Below are 21,549 nucleotides of genomic sequence, written 5' to 3'. Positions count from 1 at the left end.
CGCAGCCTGGCGCCCGGAGCCGTGCAGTGCACGCCGGGACTTGCAGTCCCACTGCGGCGCGGGAACGGGCGGAAGGCGGCGTGCAGACTGCCCGTCCCGGCGTGCCTCGCGCGGCGGCCGCCCTTCCTCCGGTGCCGTGCCGCTGCCTGGGGTGGAAGGGGAGCGCGGGGAGGTGAGTGGCGGCGGCGGGGGGCTGCGCTCTGCGGGACGGGACGGGACGGGACGGGACGGGACGGGACGGGAGCGGCGCTGAGGCCGCGTGGCGCCGTTGCAGATGAGCAGGGCGCGGGCGGACGAGGAGGAGTACTGGCACAGCTCCAAGTTCCGGGCCTTCACCTTCGACGATGAGGATGACGAGCTGTCCCAGGTGGGAGCCGAGCCCCTGCCCCGCCCCGCCCCGCCCCGCCCCGCCCCGCGCTGTGGGGCTGCGTCCCCACGTTGGTGTGTGAGCAAACTGTCTTCTTCCCGCAGCTGAAGGAATCTAAGCGGGCGGTGAACAGCCTTCGGGACATCGTTGATGATGATGATGACGATCTGGAGAAGGTCAGCTGGAGCGGGGAGCCCGTGGGAAGTAAGTGCGGGGTGCCGCGGGCTGGCCCTGGGTCTGGCCAGCCGGCCTCTCCCATCACGAACTGAAGCTGTCCCACATCACCTCTCCCTGTCAGCCCCCGAGGCTGAGCTGTTTGCTCCTGGTGTCCCCAGGGGGTGGGTCTGCCGAGGCCCAAATAGTATAAACAGATAGAGTGGGGACAAGTGGATGGAGTTCATTTTAGTTCCCCTGTGTATATCTTAGAGCATAGAGCAAATATTTTGGATGTTATGGCCTCACGTGCACCAGGCTCCGCTGACCTGCAGAGTTCTCTTTCACACCGCTGTCTGTCACCATTTAAAGTTCACCCTGCTTTGTCCCTGCAGTGCTTTAAGAAGACATTTCATGGTTCAGTGTGTGTTGGTAAGCTGTCTCCTGTGGTTAAAGTCTGAAAGAGCACTGTAAGTGTATTTCTAGGGGTGACGGATGTGAGTTCACAAGCCACACCTGATGCACTTTGCTGGTTTTGGGAGTTCATGACCTGCAGATAATGACAGCCAGTGAGCCGCTCTCAGAGAGTGAGATCTTAAAATCTGGGTCACCCGCAGGGCCTTCAAGGAACCTATTCTCCTGTGTTGCAACTCTTCCCACCAGTTCTGACCTTTTCCCTTTTCCCACCTGAAGCTGAAGTCTTTACCTATCATTTGTTTAGTTGCACCACCACATCCCCAAAGTTGATTGTTCTGTAGCTGTGCAAAAAGAGGTGACAGCTGTGTTGCAAGCAGAAAGAAGACAAAGGCACTGTCAGCAGCATGTGTGCATTGACAGCTGTTTTGTCTGTGTAGGGAGGAACTTTATCTTAGCTTTCTAGTGCCCAGGAAGGTGTGCTGTAATGCTTCTATAATTCAAGTTAAGACAGGGATTCTTTGTCTTGCTTTGTTCCTTTGGATTGTGCTTTACCCCTGTACAATTACACACAAATGTTTGCTGGGATATGCTTTTTTTTTTGTTTTTTCCCTCCCTCTCCAATATAAGCCATAATAAGCTGCACAACACTGCTGAATGCAACCATTTCTGGCTGGAGGGCAATAGGCAACTCTTTAGCAAGTAATGTGACATGGGATTGAAATTCTTTGCTGGGAGTCTAGCTTTGGTGAAGTGCTAGTGCAGAACTGACCAGGACACGCTTGGTAATATTCATGCCCTGCCCCAAGATCTGTATTTACAGAGTGGTTTTCTCATTCTCTGTTCTAAATTACCTCTGTCTGTGCATAGGCATCTCCTGGTCAATCAAAGAGACAGCATCCAGCAGCAGCTCCCTGGAGGGCCGAGACACTGGTCTACAGAAGGGCTCTTCCTCCTATGCTGCTCTTCCTAAGCAGGTTTCCTCCTATTCCCTGAGCAGCTTGTTTAAAGGTAAGGTGCCACATATGGGTTTTCCCTCAGGAGTATCAAAGAGAAATTATGTTGCCTTACGTAAATCATTTCAGTGTGTTACAAAACAAGGAAGCTCTAATTATTTTTCTCTATGGTAGTGTTATCTGTCATTGGTCAGAAATTGGTGACTGTGCCTGTCTTGTGCAGAGGTACCCAGCTCTTTCATTAAGGGACATGGATTTGAAGATTTTGGCTTCTGTGGAACCAAGCTTAACAAGAATAGGAAGGTAGAGCTTGCCTGATTACTGCAATCTGTTTTCATAATGGACAAGAACAGCCTACAGAAGGACTTGCTTGATCCTTGTAGGCCTCATTTGACCCTCAGCAGTATAGAGAAGACGGCTTGATTATCCTTTACTTGGAGCTCAGCTGGCTGCTGTTGGTTGGTTCAAAAGGCACCTGGTAGCAGCAGAGGTAGCATAGCTGCTGGTCGGGGATTATGCAGCAGGTCACTGAGGGGAATTAAGCAGCTTGCAAGAGTTCAGCTCTGTTACCTCACAGGACAGCGAGCCAGCTTTTACTTTGTCACTTTCTGGTGTTTTTCTACTAACGTATTTGATAATACTGTGAAAAACTAAAGGCATCAAAATTGCAGCCCTAGTGAACTAAAGTGCCAGTGTTGCGGTGGCCTAAGCAGTAATGCATGCTGCAGCCTCTGCTTTGCAGGTAGATGAGCAAATTAAGGCTCTCTAACCTCTCCTAGCTGTGGCAAAGAGGAGACAGATGGGGCTAAGACACAGTTTGTGATGCCACAGACTATTTCAAAGATTGAGACTACAAAGCAGGTGAGCCCCAGCTATGCCAGCAGCATGAATCACTTTATGAGAATGGCTCATGCTACACTGGCTTAGTGACAGCTCACCAGGTTGCAGCCTGAACTTGTGTTCCCTTTGCAAGAGATGTGCCAGTGAAGAGTCTTTCATGACATTTGTTTTGATTGCAGGACGAAACAGACTTCCAAGTTTGCCGTCCCTTTCAGACGGTAAGTTTTGAATCCCTGTCTCTCTTTGGGAGGTTTACGTAAACCAAAGTATCTCCAACAAAGAGCAGTGTCATTTTCATAGCACTGCAGAAATCAGTTGTCTGAAAGTTGTTCAGCAAACCAGAGGAAGTGTTGGTGTGATGGTCTGAAGGAATCTGATTATATACTGACGGCCTTTAGAGGGTTTAGAGCAACTTCATACTGCTATTTGATGCTTGACTTTGCATCTTCTACCACAAAAGGCAGTTTTGGAAGTGGGTGTGAATCAGGATTGTGGTGTGTTACTCAGTTTTGTCCTGTTTTGTTGTTTTTTTTTTTTTTTTCAGCCTTCGCAGACACAGGAGTTAAAAACTATGCCCCAGAACTGCGCAGACCAAAAGCTGAGTACAAGGTGAGCAGTTCAAGTGACAGTGCTCTAAGGGTTCCATAAAAAGTGATTGATTACTGTTTCAAAGGCAGAAGACCATGGAGGGATTAGAAAAGGGAGCTGTGAAATGTGGAGTCAACCTCATAGTAACTTAGGTGTTTTCTGTTTCTTTCCAGAAATAAGGAATTTTGTTGGGGGATATTAGTTATTCCTTTCTGCCCAGCAGTCTCTGTGAAACAATTACCTCTTTAATTCTGGATCTGATGAATTGGCATCACTTAGGCTTTTTAAATGAAACCTAAAGGTTATGAATCACTGTAATGCCCACCCTGATCAAGGGGCAGAGAGGTGAGGTACCAGTTGTTAGGAATGTTCTTCTCCCAGAGAGGCAGTGTTAGGTGTTGCAGAATCTTAAGGGATTTGGGGACAGGGTGAATTCCTCCTGTCCCAACCTAGTAGATGTGAAATTGTAGTTCCATGTCCCCAGGTTCAATCAGTAACAAAGCTGAGTACAAGTTCCCAACAGATACAGGTAAGCATGCTAGTAGCACAGCTGGCCACACATATTAACACAGACCCCAAGCAGGATTGAATTTCACTAGTGGAACATAAAAGTACTCTATGGGTGTTTCCAATAGCTGTTCTGAGCCCTTTATGCTCGGAACTTCTCAGACTCATGTGCAGTGGTCCCCTAATATGGGAAGGGACTGCGTCTACATAACAGACTGTCTATCTGGTTTTTCAGTAAGCTTTTGATTAATTCAAATTCATTGTTTGTTCTGGTTGCTTCCTTTCTCTGTCTCTTTTGAGGCAGAAGACTGCATTACAGTCACTGGCTCACAAAATTGTAAATGCATTCTTAGAATTTTGAGTTCTGAGGAGGGGCTCATACCACCTTTTATATGATGCTTCCAGATTGTAGTGTCTGTAAGCTCAAGGGGAGGAGTTTTGGGCACTGCAGAACCTGTAGCATATTACCTGAAGATAGTGTAACTGCACTTAACTAGTCCTGTGGGAATCTCCAGGCACTTGCCCAAAGCTGTTGGGTTTTCCAGTCTGCTGTGGAAGGCCCTCCAGAAGTCTGAATTGTAGTAAGGAAGTGATTCCTTTAGCCTCAGTTCTGGATTTCTTAGTTTAGCATGTATTTTGTTTGTTCTTCTGTAAGTAACACTGGAGCTTTTATTTGCAGGCAAGACAACCTTTTGAAATGCACTTCTTGTAAAGCAATAGAAAGATTTTCTGTTAACTTCTGAGCCTCTGTCTTTCTCCCCAGTCAGCATATAGACTCTGAATGCCCAGCATCTACACCAGAAGACTGAGGACGTGTACTGCTAACCATCCTGGAGCATCTGAATGACTGAGAAGTTACACCAGGGCCATCACTAATACAGCACAAAAGGAAACTGACTTGGGAATGCTTGTCTAAAGTGGCCTTCTGAGCTCTTTGTTTCTCTTATGGCAGGATTACAGCAATGACTGGAGCCCCAGAGATACAGTCCGGCGAATGCAGAGGGGCAAGGTAAGGGCATTCCTCCTTCATCTGCTTGCTAGAGAGAGTAACTGCTCCCAAACTGCTTTACACTCCCCTGTGCATCTGGCTGTTCCAGGAGCAGGAAGGGAATCTGTGTTGCTTGCAGCATCTATCCGGAATGGTGTGCTGTGCCTGTCTGTTGCTTTGCCAAGTGACAATGCAGAGATCACTTCAGGAGACCTGCAGGGTTTTGTTGGGTTGTTATTTGAATCATCCCTTCAGTAGTCTCTGACAGAAAGTGTCTGTACTTCTATGCCTTCCTCTACCCTTTCCATTCCCTGGGGCTGGGTTTTTGGAAAAGATTAGAGGTAATGAAAATAGGATTAGAAATAAAGAAAATAGGAGCAATATTGGTTACACTAGAGCTGGAATGTTGGTCTCGACTGCCTCAGTTTGCAGTGAGTCCACAGGAACTGTGTGCAGGGATTGTCTTTAAAGTGCTTTTGAAGTTACCTGTTCTTAATGTGGTTTTGTTTTGCATATGTCTCCTCAAAGGGGACAGATGGACGAAAGGCTGACAGAGGTCACAGTTACAGAATAAGAAGGAAGAGTTGTGCAGCTCTATTTTTCTGTTTTCTTCAATGGAAAGGTTCCTTCAGAGTTTCCTCCTCCTGACAGAGGTGGTGGCTTATAGCATGCAGAGAAGTTTTGCTTGTTTCAAGTGTGCTGTTGCAAGTGTGCTTGTGCTGAATGCACAGCATCTGCTGTTCTAATCCAGGCAGTAATAAGAGCTAACTGTGTGCTCCCAGCTGACAGATTGTCAGGGATCACACAGCACATGGTTTCAGCAAAATGAATAGTTCTCTGGTGGTTGGTGGAGCAGTTATCTGTGTTGCTGAAGGGCTCATGTGGGAAGAATAGGTAACACCTTTGGACTTAGTTCAGCCTGGAGACTTGCTGGTGTCTGTATAGCTACTTAAATCTCTTTTTATCTTCAGGTCTGTTCTCTAGAGAGGTTTCGCTCCCTGCAGGACAAGCTGGTGCTCTTGGATGAAGCTGTGGCAGGACATGATGGAAATGTCATAACAGCTGTGAGTCCTCTTCTGAAACTTTCTGGATGACCACACAAGAGGGTGTTTGTGTGAATACAGTCACTTGGCAACCTAATCTTGCTAGGTTGGGGTTGTTCTTTAGTCCAAAACAAGAAGTTATTGAAAATTGTCAAAGCCTATGGCTGAGAAGTTCTGTATTGCTGCTGGCTTTCCTGCCAGTCTGCAGAATGTATGTTGACCACTAACAGCTGAGTCAGCCAGAAATTGTTCTTTGCAGCAATTTCTCGAAGGCCAAGGTTTAATCTGCTTACTGCAGCACAGAAGATTTGAGGGGCCTCTCCGTTTTTTCTGGTTTCCAAAGCATCAGGCAGCAGTTGCGGTGTCAGAGCTTCCCTGATCCAGGTCTTCTAAGCCCTTGGGTCCTTCAGGGAACGGTTTTTCTTCGTAAATCTCTATCTCACTTAGCTAAGCTCCAGAGAAATTGGCAACTGTGGCTCTGACTCACTGCTTCTCCTGTGTTTATGGGTAGCAGAATTCACTTGAGTACTGTAAGAGCTGTGCCTTCAGAGACCCTTTGCGTAAGCTTCCCTGCGTCTTGGCCAAGCTTGACAGTTTGTTGTCTGTCTTAATTCTGGTGAAGACACTTATGTTCAGCTGAGAGCTGCCTCTCTGTGCTCACAGGTCCTGATATTCCTGAAACGGACACTAAGGAGAGGTAAGTGTGACTGGGGTCAGGGTTTCTATTGCATGTTTCTGTTAAGGATGAAGGGGCCAGTTCTTCTACTGGGTCCAAGTCATAGAGCCGGCAGCTGAAGTATCACTGCTTTGCTGAACATGAAATATTTTTGTGGTAAGTGTCATGTGGGAGGGGGTTGGTGATGCATATGAGGAGTCCCAAAGAGGAACTTTGAGTACTGGTCAGTAGTGATGGTGATAGGGTAAATGAAAATTAATTTGTAGGGGTAACACTCTACTATGAATCCTCTTTGCAGCCTAGAGAACAGTTTTCTCTTGTGCTCAAGCCTCCAGGCATGTGCTTTGAGTTGGGTTAATACTTCTGAATCATACAAAAGACTTGCAGTTCCATGCACTACACTTAGCCCCATCAGTCTTGGTCATGTTAACTTGCTTTACCCCCATATGTGTATTCCTTTTTCCTGCAGAGGTCTTGTTTCGAGAGCTGGAGGTGCGGCAGGTGGCCTTGTGTCATCTCATCCATTTCCTCAAAGAAACGGGTGAGCAGAAGCTGCTTCTGGATCTGCTCAGGTGAGGGCTTGCCCAGCCATGTGGCAGGGCTGAGCACCCTGCTAGGAACCTGCCTCCAAGTTAATGCTTGCTTGTTCTGTTTTGCAGGTTCCTAGACAGGACTGAGGAAGTTGCTGTGAGTATTCCCTGGAGCAGAAGCTCCATCTCCTTGGCAAAGGAGTGCAGAGCATGGGAAGGGCAGAAAGAGGCTGGCTGTAGTATCTGGTTGTTTAGATGACAGCTTTGCATTCCTGTTCTGCCCCCTGAGGTCCTGTATGTCCCAAATCCATAAGAACAGGCTGCTTTTTTTCCGTCTCTCTCCAGCTCTCACAGTACCGGGAGCATTTGAACATCCAGGATGTAGAAAAGAAGAGAGAATTTCTGAAGGGCTGCGTTGGGTAAGAAAAGATGCAGGAGGATGGACTTAGATGTGGATGCTTCACAAAAGCTGGTAATAAGGACAATTAGATCCTTGTCCTAGCACTGCACTTATGTAGTCCCAGAACTGATACTGGTTTTACCTCGGTGGCAGTGCAGTATTGTGGACATAATGTAGACCAGAGAGGAAGAATTAGTGATCACTAGTCTAGCATCTTTTGCTGCTTACTTGGGGCCAGAAATGCTTCAGAGACATTCTGAAGGGTGCAAAGCTTGGGTGCCTGAGCACTTAAGGAAATTGGTAGGGGCATGGTAGGGGTGGCCAGCAGGGACAGGGAGGTGATTCTCCCCTTGCTCTTGTGAGGCCCCATCTGGAGTACTGTGTCCAGGTCTGCAGTTCCCAGTACAAGAAAGACAGGGAGCTGTTGGGGAGGGTCCAGAGGAGAGCCACAAAGATGATCAGGGGACTGGAGCACCTCCTTTATGAAGACAGGCTGAGGGAGCTGGGCTTGTTCAACCTGGAGAAAAGAAGGCTGTGGGGTGACCTCGCTGCAGCCTTTGAGTACCTAAAGGGAGCCTACAAACAGGAGGGGAATTAACTCTTTGAAAGGATAACAGCAGGACAAGGGGAAATGGTTCAAAGTTAAGGGAGGGAAGATTTAGGTTGGATGTCAGGGGGAAATTCTTTACAGAGAGAGTGATGAGGTGCTGGAGCAGCTGCCCAGAGAGGTTGTGGGTGCCCTGTCCCTGGAGGTGTTCAAGGCCAGGTTGGATGGGGCCCTGGGCAGCCTGGTGTAGTATTAAATGGGGAGGTTGGTGGCCCTGCATGTGGCAGGGGGGTTGGAGATTCATGATCCTTGAGGTCCCTTCCAACCCAAGCCATTCTGTGATTCTTCCCAAGTATACTGGATTAAGAGCTGCTGACAGTGTTTTCTTCCTGCATGTATGGCCAGGCTGCCATTTTCAGCTGAGGATATCTCCCACATCCAAGACCATTATACCCTGCTGGAGAGACAGATAATCATTGAGGTATGAAACCTTTGATTTGCTGGTCAGAAGGTGACTAGCTATGAGAACCCTGTCTGTCCCTAGCTCATACCATGCTGGATCTAAACAGCCTGGCTAGTGTAGTCTGACTGCTAAGCACGCTGCTGATCCAGGCCCACGTGGGAAGTACCAGACCTCAGACTTGAGAGCGCGTTGAGGCTGTGCTGGTGCTGTCCTTTCATGACACTCTACTCAGGTGTATACTCAGAACTAGATCAGGCAGCTGCCCTGACTCATGTTCACATCTTTTTGTTTCCTCAGGCCAATGATCAACACCTGGCGATGGCTGGGCAGTCAGAGATATTTCGGAAATACCCTCGCAAGGCCTCAATTCTCAACATGCCACTAGTGACCACTCTCTTCTATTCCTGCTTTTACCACTACACAGAGGCTGAGGTGAGGATAACGTAGAAGGCAAGGGTTATGTCTCATCCCTGTAGCCCTCAATATATGGAGTGGTTAAGTTGGGCATGTTAAGGAAAGAATGAATGGGAGGTCAATTAGCCCTCAATTATATAAGGCTATTGGTCTCTGGAGTGCTGAAAGTGCACCAGCTTCAGGGAGCTAATGGGGTGGGTTAATTGCTCTCTTCTGTCAGTTCTTTGCTCCTTTGTCACTTTCATGAGCAAAAAGCTTAAAGACTTCAATAGCAGGGACATTCATCATGTGCAAAGCAGTACAATTGAAAGCGTCTGAGCCTCTTCCTTGGTGTCCTCTGCTTAGTTTGCAATCACTGTTTGCTCTCTCTAGGGAACATTCAGCAGCCCAAGCAATCTGAAGAAGACATTTAAGGTATGTGCGCTTCTGGCTGGTGTGGCAGCACCAGCTGAAAATGTAGGCAGCCAAACTGTGTTTAGCAAGGGGACGGGCTTGGAGCTTGAGGGTGTCTGTGCTGGGGCAATGTAGGGAACACTGCATTCTTCTTGACTAGAGCCATTTCAGTAGCTCAGAAAGGTACACTGAAAACAGGGGCCAACTAGCTGCAACATCACCTGTAAATCCCCACCTCCGGCTCAGTGGCCATGACCTCAGGCAGTATCTCACCTCCTTGCCTGGCTGTTGTGAGTTTTGACAAGATAGAGGCAGATACCATTCTCCTCGGTACCACACAGTCCTGCTAAGCTGTGCTAGTGCTCTGAGTGCAGCTCTCTGCCTTGCAGATTCCTGATAAGCAGTATGTGCTGACTGCCCTGGCTGCCCGTGCCAAGCTACGAGCCTGGGAGGATGTGGATGCACTCTTAACTACCAAGGTGAGATGGGGAAAGCCTTACTGGGGACTCAGTTCTAAGTACTGATATCTACTAATAGCTGGCTTGTTCTGGGTTACCGAACAGACTCGTTTATTTCAGCAGGACCCAGCATTTCTGGTACAGGGTGTTACATGTTCCTCTTTTCCCTGAGCTCTGCTGGGCCTGAATTGGCTGCAGCTACTGAGCCGGGGAAGGGGGCTGCTCTCATGCACTGTTACCAGTTGGTTTGCAGCCAGCTTTAGCTTAGGCACTGAATAAAGGGCTCTGCCAGTAGTACATATGGTGGCTGGCACGAGGAGAGATGTTATTTCCTTCACTGGGGAAAAACTGTTCCTGCTTTCAGATTCAATCTGTGGCAGCCATGTTCTTTGACTTCAGCCTCCTCTGGCAATGGCTGGAAAGATTGACCTTTAGGATTAACACAGGGTTTGGCTGTCATTTCAGAACTGGCTGGGCTACACCAAGAAGAAGGCACCTATTGGCTTCCACCGGGTGGTAGAGATCTTGCAGAGGAACAATGCACCTGTCCAGGTGAACAAAGAGCTGCTGCTTGTGTGCTCCTTCTCTTCATTGAGGTTTGGACCATGACCGATTCCCCAGGTCACCTGCCTGCAGAGCACGCTTTCCACAGTGTATTTCCAGCTGCTTTTGCTGCATTAAATTTCCTTACGTTTCATCTATCAGGATGCTAAACTGATCCATAGGGATGAGACAGTGCAGGGCTTGGGACTTCCTGAGGATGGCCTTAATTTTTGGGGGGTTCTTAGCAGACTTGTCCTGGCCACTTGTTGCCCTAGGATGGAAAGGGCCAAGTCTGTGTAACCAGTGCCTTTGAAAGATTTTGCGATGGGTGTGAAAGAATGAGGCAGGAAATACCTGCAAAAGGGAACTGTCTTCTTTCCCTTGCAGGTGCTGCAGGAATATGTGCGCTTAGTAGAGGATGTGGAAACACGGTTGAACCTTGCCACCAAATACAAGTGCCATGATGTTGTGATTGATGTAAGTCTTTGCTGTGTGTATGAAGAGAGGGGACAAAAGCCTGCTTTTTCTCCCTAACTTTCCCATGTCACTCTACTGTCATGCGCCTTGTGAAGTTTTCTTATTCCTGTGGCTTGAGGACAGCATATTGTTCTTAGTGAAAGCCAAGTGAGCCAGGAGCACGACTCCTAGAGTATGTGCTGTGCCCAAGCCTCTCTGCTTGTGCAAGTGGACTGTGCAGACCCAAGTTATTGATTGGAACTTGAGGGGAGGTTGAGGGATTGACACCTACTCATCCGCAGGGCACCATCTAACTGATCAAGTATCCTCATCACTCAGATAGGTGCTGGTTTTGTTGTTTGTCTAGACATACAGGGATCTAAAGGATCGCATCCAGCTGATGGCATATAAATGCAAGGTGGAGCGGGGCTCTGCAGAAGAAGAGAAGATAAACAGCCTACTCAGTAACATGGTAAGAAGCACCTGCTTTTTCTACAAACTTTTTGAAGACAGCCATAGGCTAGGTGTGCAGTAAGGGCATGACACCTACATTCTTTTCTCTCTGATGGGAAGTTAATGTTATGTTTGGGGTTACATTCAGAGTAAGAATGAAGGGTGATGCTGATAAAAGTAGCAGGTTTTTGCCGCAGTTGCCCTTTTCATGGTCTGGGTCTTGCTAACTTGGCCCAGGGGAACTGTGGTCAGCCTGATGTTAGTCATGCTTTGTTCTCTCTTTTAGCAAATCCGGTGGAAGAACTGAGCACCAGTGAAGTAACCTGCTTGGACGTTGCCTTGCCAGTACAAAAGGAAACTGTAAAAGCTGGTCCAGCGCCAACAGAGCAGCTCTGTTACTACTCATTGCATGATCAGTGTTTGTCAGTGACACTGGGTGCTCGCGGGACAGAGGCATTCAAGCAGGTTGAAGACAACTGCTCTGATGCAGCCAGTGAAACCATGGTACTGATCCACGAGTGTTGATTCTTTTTGGAATCTGATTCTCTTTGACCTGGTGTAGGACAGTCATGGCTTTTGTTTACAGAGGGAAGTTGCTGGACCAGGCAAAGTTGTGTTTGCTTATTGTGGTGTCTGGGCTCTTTCTAGCAAGAGGAACAGGTCAGTCATTCATGGGTCTCCAGTAGGCAATGCTGACCGACCAGTCCCTGTAACATTCAGGCTGGCTTGGGCATCACCAGTCATGGCTGTGGAGAACAAGGCCTACTGGACTGTGTTCTTCCCACATCAGAGTGTGAAGGGGGAAAGGGTCAGCTGCACTTTGAAGTCTTTCTTGGTTTGTTGTGGCTCACACCAGGAAAGAGGTTTTATGAACTCCTGCAGAGAGCCAGGGCAGCAGCCTCTGCCTGTATCCCTATGCTGGCACTTGGTAGCTCTCGGCAGATCCCTTCATCAGGAAAGAGTGGGCACGATGTGTGGAGCTGGTCAGAGCTGTGCTACATTGGATGGAGAGCAAGAAGGGGACCGCTCACTTAGCACAAACCTGATGATCCCAGGAAGGATTGAATTGCACTTTCTCAGAAACACAATTCCTCAGGCAACTGCTGGCTTCATCCTTCCAGACCTCTCTTCAGTTCCTTAAATAAAGCTGTCTCTTTCTCCTCAGGCTGTTTATTTCCTTTCCACATTATGCACTTTGCTGCTCTGTGCTGATCCTTAGCAATTTATCACACCTCCCTCAAAGTGAGTATGCAGGGTGTTTTCTCATATCCTGAAATATCACTGTGAAGAAGCCTTGCTTGCAGCAGTACCTTGTTTCATACTTTCCATGCTGTCAGTACAGATTAACTCATTTTTGTGTTTCAAGACCATTTGCTGCCATGAAGGTTCTCGTACAGAGCTGAAGGCTGCGTACAGCCATGTACAAGTCTGAGGGCAAATGTGGGCTCCAGCATCCCTGCTGCACTGTGCACTGTGCAGTCTCAGTTTCTGTGATCACTCTTGTTAGTTTTTTTTTTCCTGTTTTGTTATTGTTGGTTTTGGGTTTGTTTGTTTTGTTTTGTTTTCCCCACAGAATCATAAGCATGCTTAGGTTGGAAGGGATTTCATGATCATCTTGTCCCTTTCCCCTGCTCAGGTATGGTCATCTGAAGCAGGTGGACCAGGACTGTCCAGATAGGTTTTCAGTGTCTCACATTTGGAGATACTGGCTCCTCAGCCTAATTAATTCTGTTCCTGTATTTGACCATCCTCACTGTTAAAACAATAAATTAAAAAGTTTTGTGCTTGTATAGAATCTCACACATTTCAGTTTGAGCCCACTGTGTCTCGTTCTATCACCGTTAATGAGCATCTCGGTCTCTTAATTCATTTCCTCCCATCAACTACATGCATTGATGAGTCTTCCCCCGTGCTCCCCTTTTCAAGCTGAGCAGTCCTAGCTCTCAGCTTCTCGTATGGAAGATGCTACAGCCCCTTAGTCCCTATGCTAGACTCTAATATATTCATGCTTCTCCTGCATTGAAGTGTCCAGAATGGGACACAGAACTCTGGCTGCAGAGGATGGACTGTCTTTGACCTGTTGGTGCCATTCTTTCTAATGCAGCCAGGATGCTGCTGGTTAGGGTAATGCTTTCTGCCAGGCTTATCCATGTGCCCCAGCCCAGGAATTGCTGGGCTGTTGCTAGTTGGAGTTAATGTCAGGGAGCAGCAGGTGAAGCTGAGCAGGCCCTTGCAGGAATATGGTTAAGCCCAAGAATAAATCTCACCTGTGTTCCCCAAGCTTGTGTCCTGGATACCTCATCTGTGGGAGGTTAGGAGCAAAGAACAGCAGGCTGTGCCTACTGATCCCTGAGCTTGGTGCACAGAATGCAGTGCTTCTGACCTGCGCATATTGGATTTCCAAGTAAATGCATCCTTTGGCTTGGGGTGGGTTCTATGCAAGCAGTTAAGTCTAAGTGGCTACAGCTCATTCTAGAGCCTGCATCTGTATTAACAGTGTAGCAGGTACTGCCCCACTGGTGTGGATGATTCGGGGACAGCCTCAGTGGGATGCATGTTTCTTTAATACCCGTCTTAAACGCTATGTGCTTTTGTCACTTATCTATTATTAGGCAGCCGAGTCCACATGATGAAAGTAAATAATTGATAGATTTTAATGGAAGGAAGCAAAAAGAATAAGGAAATACAACTTATCTGCTCTCACCAGCTGAGGTGCACCCCTTTCCCATGACCTCCCACAGGCAGGAGCCAATGCAAAGGTGCTCAGCCCCCTCCCTTGTGGTTTGTTTTTTCACGCTCGCACAGCTGCTAGCCCTAAGGGCACAGCCATACCCTGCAGAAAAAGCAGAGCCTGCTGCAGCTCCTGCTAGCCTAAGCCCTGCTATAGGAATGCTGCCAGCTCCCAGGAAGGGCTGAGAGTCCCATGGGGCAGTGGTAGCCAGGTGCTCACCATGGCAGCAGGAGCACAAAGAGGGACAGATCCCCCGCAGAGGTGGAATGGTGGCTGGGTGTGGGTGGTGGATGGTGCAGGTCAGGACTCTAACCACGTGTGATACAACAGGCATGTGTTATCCTCATCCCTGGCTAGAGCTCGGCTGAAGGTTTTTGGGTTTTAGTCTGTTCTTTATCTCTGTGCAGATCTGTGGTACACTGAACAGTGCTGCAGGCTCTATGGGATGCTGCATGTGTGGGCTCAGACACCTACTGGAACAACTTGTTCCCAATTGCTGCATTGTATTTGGGAACCAACCAATTTTACAGGTCCCTTGTCTGCAAGGAGTCCTGAGAGCAGCTGGAGTTTGTGCTCTGTCTCCCTTTCCTAACCAGCAGGTGCTGAGTTGCACTGCAGTGCTGCACAGATGGAGGCCATGCTTCTCTCCTAGATCCTCACTGCTGCTGCCTGTCCTGAGCTTAGATGGGGGATATTGAAGAGGTTTTTGCATCCTTCTTGGCTGCTGAAGCAGTAGAAGGAGAGGAGGCCCTGCTATATCTGACAAGGCGCTGCAAGGGGCTGGCAGTGAGTGCGTGTGCCCATGCTGTCTTCTTCTGCAGACTTCTGCAGGCCTTCAGGTGAGGTGGAGGTGAGCTCCTTGTGCGGGCTGGCTGGTGTGGTCATCAGGGGGTCTCACAGCACCCAGCTCATTGTGGAGTTATTATCTCTAGATCTATCTGTGTCCGTGACAGGGGGACAGCAGGCCCAACAGCCCCCAAAAAGGGGAGGGGGGGAATTGAAAGGAAGGGAAGAGGGAAGGGTATTAAAACACACACACACACACACACACACACACACACACACACACACACACAAAAAAAAAAAAAAAAAAAAAAAGGCAACAATCTGAGCAGGAAAGTTAATTTACAAGTTATAATAGCAGAAATACATGTTAATTGGGATTGAAGCTAATAATACAAATAAATGAGAGAGACAGCATCCAAAAACTGAAGGGAACACAAGTTGCAGACGAGCAGTAAAAGAGGGGCAATCTTGTGATGACTTGTGTGCAGTTTTATCTTTGCCTCCAAATGGAAAACAGAACAGTGGAAGTCTTCTGGGAGATATGGTGCTTCTCTTTTGAGAACCAGCTACCCAGAAATATTGACAATGAATGGAACCGGAGCATTAACTCTTTTAAATCCCAGTGCACCGAACAATGTTATGATGTGGAATACCAGTAACAAAAAATCATAAAACCACAATACTGAGCTAAGACGTGGCACAGGTACACCACCACCCATCCTGGGGTAGTTCCAGATAGCACCAGATAGTGGATAGTGTGTCACTGGAAGAGCTGGGGAAGTGGCTGGGGAAGTGGCTCTGTAGGAGCTTCTTGCATGGCTCACGCTAGCTCTCTGTGAAGTTAAGGATTATATAGGTATGTGTATGCAATGATATAGTTTGATTGCTTTTTATCTGGTTCTGGATGGGTAAAAAGTCACCCAGTATTTACACCCACACTTGTCAGCTACTCAACACCCAGCTTTGTCTGAAATCGCAGTCAGTCTTAATACTCAGGGATTTTCCCCTTAGTTAGGCTGTTTTCCCTCTGAGAAAACCAAGGAAAGAAGATTGCCTCCACTACCAAAGGGGTTTTCATCCCAGAAATCTGGTGGTTCTCCATGCTTGTGACTTGTTTCCACCACCAGTATATGTGATTTATAATGAGCAAATAGTCCTATGTTAGCACATGGTGTCCCATGTCCCTTCTCAACAGCAGTCCTGTGACACTAGGCCATGCTCCCCATGCTGACTTCTCCCTGAGCTTGGTGTCACCATGGGGCTTGATATGCTGGGTATCAGCTCTTAATTTGCTGAGCTGCTTTGCAGCAGCTCACATCAGTGCCGTGGGCATCACAACATCTTGCCTGGTCCTTGACCTCAGGGCCCCTTTTCATCCCCCTCCTCCTGGGAGTGTAGTGGTGGCTTTCCCCTAGGCAGACATACTTTCCCCCAGGCAGACTCCTGGCACATGGAGTTTGGTTGCCTGATATGTTGGGCCAGCAGAGGGCCAGTTAGCCCCAGCATGAGCAGTGTGGACGCCATGCCCCTTGGCGTCCAGCCCCAAGCCCCATGGCTGCTGCACACTCCAGGCTGCAGCCATCACCTCTGTCATTCTGGAGACTGTCGGAGACCAGGGTGGGATGCAGGGGGTGGGGCTGGGATGCTCTATGTAAATGTATGGCCTGGGGAAGTCCTGAAAGGGCAGGACTGCATGTGGCACAGGGAAGTCATGGCTTCCAAGGGCCTGACAAAATTTCTCTGCTTCTCCAGGGTGAGCAGCACTGGGAAGACCTTGCTGACTTCTCTGGCAGATAGCCACAGCCTGAAGGTTGGCATTATTGGTGGAGGCCGTCTTGGAAATCACCTGGCCTGAGCACTGGTGGCAGTGGGTCGGGCTCCTTGCTCCAGTGTCCGCATTTCTACCCGGCGCCCTGAGAGCCTGTGTAAGTGCTCCCCAGCTGGACCAGGCAGCAGGTTGGGCTTCTGCTGTGCTTCTGATGGCCCTTCAGGAAGAATTCAGTAGAGAAAGTTTTCCTGCCATACATATTGGAGGTATAGAAACTTCAAATTTTATTTGGAGGAAGAACATGCTGTTGTGGAAAAGATCCTCATTTGGCTGGAAGCCCTCTGTACAAACATGAGTTCAATTTTCTGCTTTTCTTCAGCAGTGCCAGCTGAGCGTGGTGGAGACCATCCACCCTGTTCCTTTCAAAACTAGCTAGTTTCAGGCCCACTTTAGTTTAGCCTTCCCTCCTCCCTCCTCCCCCCCCCCCCCAGAGACACAGACACTCATTTGACTGTTCTTTTTGAAGCTCTCCTTACCATTTGTCAGGGGCTGGGTGGGTGACTGTGACCCCAGGCTGTTACGTGGCCATCCAAAGGCAGCTCACCAGAAGCATCCCTCTACTTGTCCCACCACTGCAGGGCAAGCCCCTTGCTAGGCCCTGGGGTGCCTTTTGCCAGTGCTGGGTCCACGGGCTCTGAGCCCTGTGTGCCTTGCTGCAGCAGACTTGCAGAAACTAGGGCTCACCTGCTTCTACGACAATGCGCAGCTGGCAGCCTGGGCAGACGTCCTGTTCCTCTGCTGCCTGCCATCGCACATGCTGTCCATCTGCTCTGCAGTTCAGCCAGCCATCCGGAAGCCCTGCATTGTGTACAGCCTCGTCACTGCCGTTCCTCTGCCCAGGTAAAACGCACTTGGTCATGCTACCATTCATCCCGAAGCTCACGGGGCAAATGCAGCATAGTGCTGGCATGGGAGCACAGCTCTTACAGCATCTCATGATTTTCTTGCAACATTGCTTCAAACCTAGTCAGTGTACTCAGCCACTCCCCATCTGTTGGCCACTGGAGGACTGGGACGGGGCTCTGAAGCAAGGTGAGCCTAGACACCCTCGTCCTCTCCTTGGGCTGCCTTTGCTTTCAGGTTGAAGCAACTCCTTTGCTACAATGCCATCGTGAGGCCACAGTACCAGTGCCCTGGCAAGGAGCCTACAAAGGAGTGGGGGACAAAGGGGTCGGTCACAGAGGCACTGCAAGACCTTGCTGTTGTGCAGGCAACATGCCCCCTCAGCTCCCAAGGTACAACCTCTCATTTTGGTTAAACTTGATAGTGAATATTAATTTTAGCACCCTCACCTAAAATGATCCCAGAACAGAGATTTCAGATAAGCTTGCTCTCATTGCTAATGCAATTGCTTACAGGAGAGGGCTGAGAATCTCTCTTCACACCTGTGTGCACAATGGTTACTGACATTTGATTTTCTTTGTTGTGCAGCGAAAATAAAAGTCAATGGCAAATGGCTGGTGGCCATTTTCTATGCAGCCCTGAACAGCAGCATGTGGCAGAGCCTGCCTCACCAGGAGGCACTGGCATTGCTCAATGACCTCTGTTTCCCTGGACACTGCCATATCTGCGCAGAGCAGAAAGCTTCCTGCCCACAGTTTACATGCGAGAGTTTTGTCAGCAAAAGTTTTGCCTCTTCAATGACTCAAGAGGAGTAAGTAAAGGGTTGGATGCTGAGGTACTGTTTTCCCAGGCCTTCTCTGTACTCTAAAACTTGCCATATCCCACAGCTGAAGCATAGAGTTGTCTTGCTGGGTTGGAAAGTGCTGAAATGTGTTTTGCTCTTAGGGACAATATACCTGCCAGGAAAGATTGCTTTAGATGTGCTAGAAATAAAAGACCTGGACTGTCATCACTGGGTTGTTTTGTCCTGGTCCCCAGTTCCTGTATGTCTACTGGTCAGGATTGTCTGAAGCCACAGGTCAGGACTGGGCTATCAGATGCAGAAAACAAAATCCCCTGGGAATATTCGGAGAAGATTTTTTATGGGTAATTAACTTACTTTAGCTCACAGACAAGATTGTTGAGGATGTTAAGTTAGGACATTCTACTTGTGGGAAAACGCCCCTATTGGTTCAGGAGCTCCCTACAATCATTATGTTCAGCTTTGCTTTGTATGGTGCAATAATGACTGGAACTTCAGATTCAGGTCTTGGAGTATAATTGTTCCCCAAAACCAAAGAAAGAAGCTAGCATTCAGATTCTAAAGAAAACTGATATTTGTTAAATTATTAGTAAGACTGTTATTGCCTATAGAAGATTGTTTTCTCTCCTCAGAACCTTCCCATGGTTTGACCTGACAACTGCACAACTGAGAGAGTCTCCTTTTAGCCAGCTGCTAGAAAAGAGTGAGTCTGTCCAGAACCACCTTGCTCTGCTGTATCAGTCATCTTTTGGAGACTGGCCCACAAAGCAGTGTGTGCTGACCAGCGCCAAGACTTCTCCTACATTAGCCATACCAGAACCTGACGTGGTGTTGATTAAGGACTCCTCACTGTCCACAACTTCTTTGAAAGTTTTTTCAGGAATTCCAGAGGAAACTACTGACTATGTTTCTAAATCCTCATAAACTGAAATGAAGTCTATGATATGCTGAGATCTCGTCCCAAAGGGATGAATGCCCAGAGATGTTGTCAACTCTTTTCCATCCATTTCCATTGCTGGTCTCAGTAGTGTCTAGTGGAAGAACACACTGTAAGGACTTTGTATTGCAAAAATAATGCCAAAAAGCAAATAAACCTTTACTTATCAATTTCTTAATCATAATGCAAAACACTGATGGAAGTAGGTAAAAGATTATACAATAGAATTACATTGTCTTTCTTTCCACTCTGTTTCCGCCTTTGAGGATCTCCATTTTGCATCCATCCGCAGTCTTGCCAAACATAAAAGCAGTCCCCTTTCTAATGTATCAGCATGGAGATCTCTTGATTTTTCACATTTTGAAACAAGAATGTGCATACTTACTTTTACAAGTTTCATGCCCCTTGTGAAACTTTCTTCATAAACCAGCTTCTTTCTAAACCTGCTGGAATCTTGCCTGGTTTTGGTCTTTGGTCACACAGACATCTTGGCCTGTGATCTGACTCAGCCTCATCGGGTTCCTGTTGCAGTTCCAACAGAAAACTGAATTACAGTTCACTTGTGGTGGTACAGCTCTAACCCAAAGAACTGAACAGACCTGGGGCCCATTTTTTCTTTTCCATGTGGGATCTCAGGGAAGTCTGTCACCAAACAAAATCATGAAGATTTAGTCAGGAGCACTCTTTCAGTTGAGCCAGGCTTTAACCAACACTTAACTCACAATTCCTTGCTGGTGACAGTTTGTGTTCCAGCGAGGTTGTACAATTCAAGTCCCATTGCTCTTACAGGTTCTGTGATACCTCGCTCAGGGAAAAAGAACATTTAACTAACTATATATTTTGTCCAAATCCACTCAGGACCCAACGTTAGCGTATAGTATTCTTTCACACTTCCTGCCTTGTGTTGCAGTACTGTTTGCTGTGATAAACCACTTCTTGGTTCTGTTTCACACAAAATCAGTTCTGTGATTAGGGCAGGGACTGGTTGTTTACATTGTACCTTGGCACCTCCAGACTGCTGATAGCAGCAGGCAACACAAATGTGCACCAGACACTGTGTGTGCCATTTGTCTTACGTTTGTGGTTAGCAGTGTTCCCGGTCTGCAGACACTAACACCTGGGAGAAACTTATTCACTTGAGCAGCAGGGAAATTATTGCCAATCACTGGAAATTAAAATATGTCTAGGATTGATTTTTTGTCTTCTTAATCAACTGTGAAGCAGAAATGAAAGACAGACCGTCAGTGGTAAAGTCACATCTGATTTATATGTTTTGCTTCATTTGGTTCCTGGAAGCACATGAATTGCAAAAAATTCTTACAGAAAACAGCCAATGCTCTTGAACCATGAAACCTTGAAACGTGTTTGCTGTCATCAAAATGCCAAGAGCCTTTTATATAACGTGAAAAATGTGAAACTATACCACCCTGGACAAATAGCAAGCTAATAAGGGTGTATACTGCTCTCCCAGGTGGGCTTCTTACACAAGTGGAACTGCAGCGTGACTCTAACCCTGAGTCTGTGTGCTCTGTGATAAAAGGAGAGCATCTGTTTCTCCCCCAGTCTGCGCCTGTGGCAAAGGAGGAAATGTAGAACGGGGCTCTAAGCCTGCTTCCTGGACAAACTGTGAGAAAGTGAGGGCATCTGCTTTCTGTCCAGATCGAGACTTTTGTTCCAGGAACAGACCCATGTTGTCTCTGTATGGGAGGGCAATGGATCTGCTGAAGACAGGCTCCTCAATCCCCAGCAACTCCCGCACATATCGTGAAATCTCCTGAAACACAAATATATCAGACCAAAATATCAGAAATTCTCACTTCACAGGACATCAGCTAATACCATTTGGTACCAAGGTAGCAAAAAAAGAAACTGAGTTTCTGGATTTTGGAACATTTTCGCACTTAAAGTTGCAACTCAGGAAGGATCTGAAAGTATGATCCTGGTATGACATTGTAAAAGGAGTGGAGACTGCATGTTCTCCAGAGTTACTGTGGGTGACAGCCTCACAGCAGCTTTCTTTAGTGGCACAAACAGCCTGGCTTTCCTGTTTGCACAGGCAGAACAAACAAGTTACAGGTGAATGAGCTGGAGTCTGCCTAATGCAAAAACATTGCTGTTTGCAAAGTTATATTGTTAGTAACTAGGTCTATACATAGAAGATCTGGAAAAACTAATGAAGCTAGTAAGCCACATTGCTCATTAAGAAAATCAGAGGTGACTGGCTGGCTGAGCCTGCTTGCTGGGACTGTCAGTGAAGAGGCTTGCCATTATTCTTGAAGTCACTTGCAAGGATGTAACCTTCTGATTTGACTGAAGCACTGAAATGCAGTTCACAAGGTTTTATTGGTCTTACACGGCATTTCCTCAGAACCTTCTCCCAGCCTTGCTTTGAGCCTCAAGAGCAGTACACTACTTTATCTGTGATCAAAATAA

General features: G+C 47.6%; 2 protein-coding genes across 3 annotated transcripts; both read left to right on the top strand.

The window, feature by feature from the left end:
• The first annotated feature begins 150 nt into the window (after nucleotides 1–150).
• Nucleotides 151–12,979, top strand: VIPAS39 (VPS33B interacting protein, apical-basolateral polarity regulator, spe-39 homolog). Of its 2 annotated transcripts, none has more exons than XM_042863664.1 (20): nucleotides 151–172; nucleotides 275–367; nucleotides 472–571; nucleotides 1,805–1,945; nucleotides 2,910–2,948; nucleotides 3,275–3,339; nucleotides 4,778–4,834; nucleotides 5,785–5,877; nucleotides 6,520–6,553; nucleotides 7,002–7,104; nucleotides 7,192–7,219; nucleotides 7,408–7,481; nucleotides 8,415–8,490; nucleotides 8,770–8,904; nucleotides 9,259–9,300; nucleotides 9,669–9,758; nucleotides 10,203–10,289; nucleotides 10,668–10,757; nucleotides 11,104–11,208; nucleotides 11,476–12,979. In XM_042863664.1, exons 2-20 carry the CDS (start codon nucleotides 275–277, stop codon nucleotides 11,494–11,496), a joined length of 1,473 nt encoding a protein of 490 aa, XP_042719598.1. In that variant the 5' UTR covers nucleotides 151–172; the 3' UTR covers nucleotides 11,497–12,979. The 2 variants fall into 2 exon arrangements, 1 of the variants encoding a protein (XP_042719598.1); XR_006177500.1 differs by lacking the exon at nucleotides 151–172 and having other exon boundaries at nucleotides 235–367; nucleotides 11,476–11,693; nucleotides 11,776–12,979.
• A 1,161-nt stretch (nucleotides 12,980–14,140) lies between these two features.
• Nucleotides 14,141–19,294, top strand: NOXRED1 (NADP dependent oxidoreductase domain containing 1). Its single transcript, XM_042862996.1, is given in 7 exon segments — nucleotides 14,141–14,219; nucleotides 14,573–14,759; nucleotides 16,459–16,631; nucleotides 17,194–17,374; nucleotides 17,615–17,769; nucleotides 17,966–18,188; nucleotides 18,812–19,294. Coding segments are annotated over 7 exon segments (1,290 nt in total). The 3' UTR covers nucleotides 19,104–19,294.
• Nucleotides 19,295–21,549: the final 2,255 nt, after the last annotated feature.

This window comes from Lagopus leucura, unplaced genomic scaffold (genome assembly GCF_019238085.1).
Source record: "Lagopus leucura isolate 7727_CA_CO unplaced genomic scaffold, USGS_WTPT01 Super-Scaffold_1, whole genome shotgun sequence".
Taxonomy (NCBI): Eukaryota; Metazoa; Chordata; class Aves; order Galliformes; family Phasianidae; genus Lagopus; species Lagopus leucura.
This window is presented reverse-complemented; position numbering and strand designations above follow the sequence as displayed.

Excerpts from the sequence above, each read along its gene's own strand:
- VIPAS39 (XM_042863664.1), top strand. The coding sequence starts at position 275 with ATGAGCAGGGCGCGGGCGGACGAGGAGGAGTACTGGCACAGCTCCAAG. Across the intron at positions 7,105-7,191 it reads CTGCTTCTGGATCTGCTCAG|GTTCCTAGACAGGACTGAGG; the intron begins GTGAGGGCTTGC and ends TCTGTTTTGCAG. Across the intron at positions 9,301-9,668 it reads ATCTGAAGAAGACATTTAAG|ATTCCTGATAAGCAGTATGT; the intron begins GTATGTGCGCTT and ends TCTGCCTTGCAG.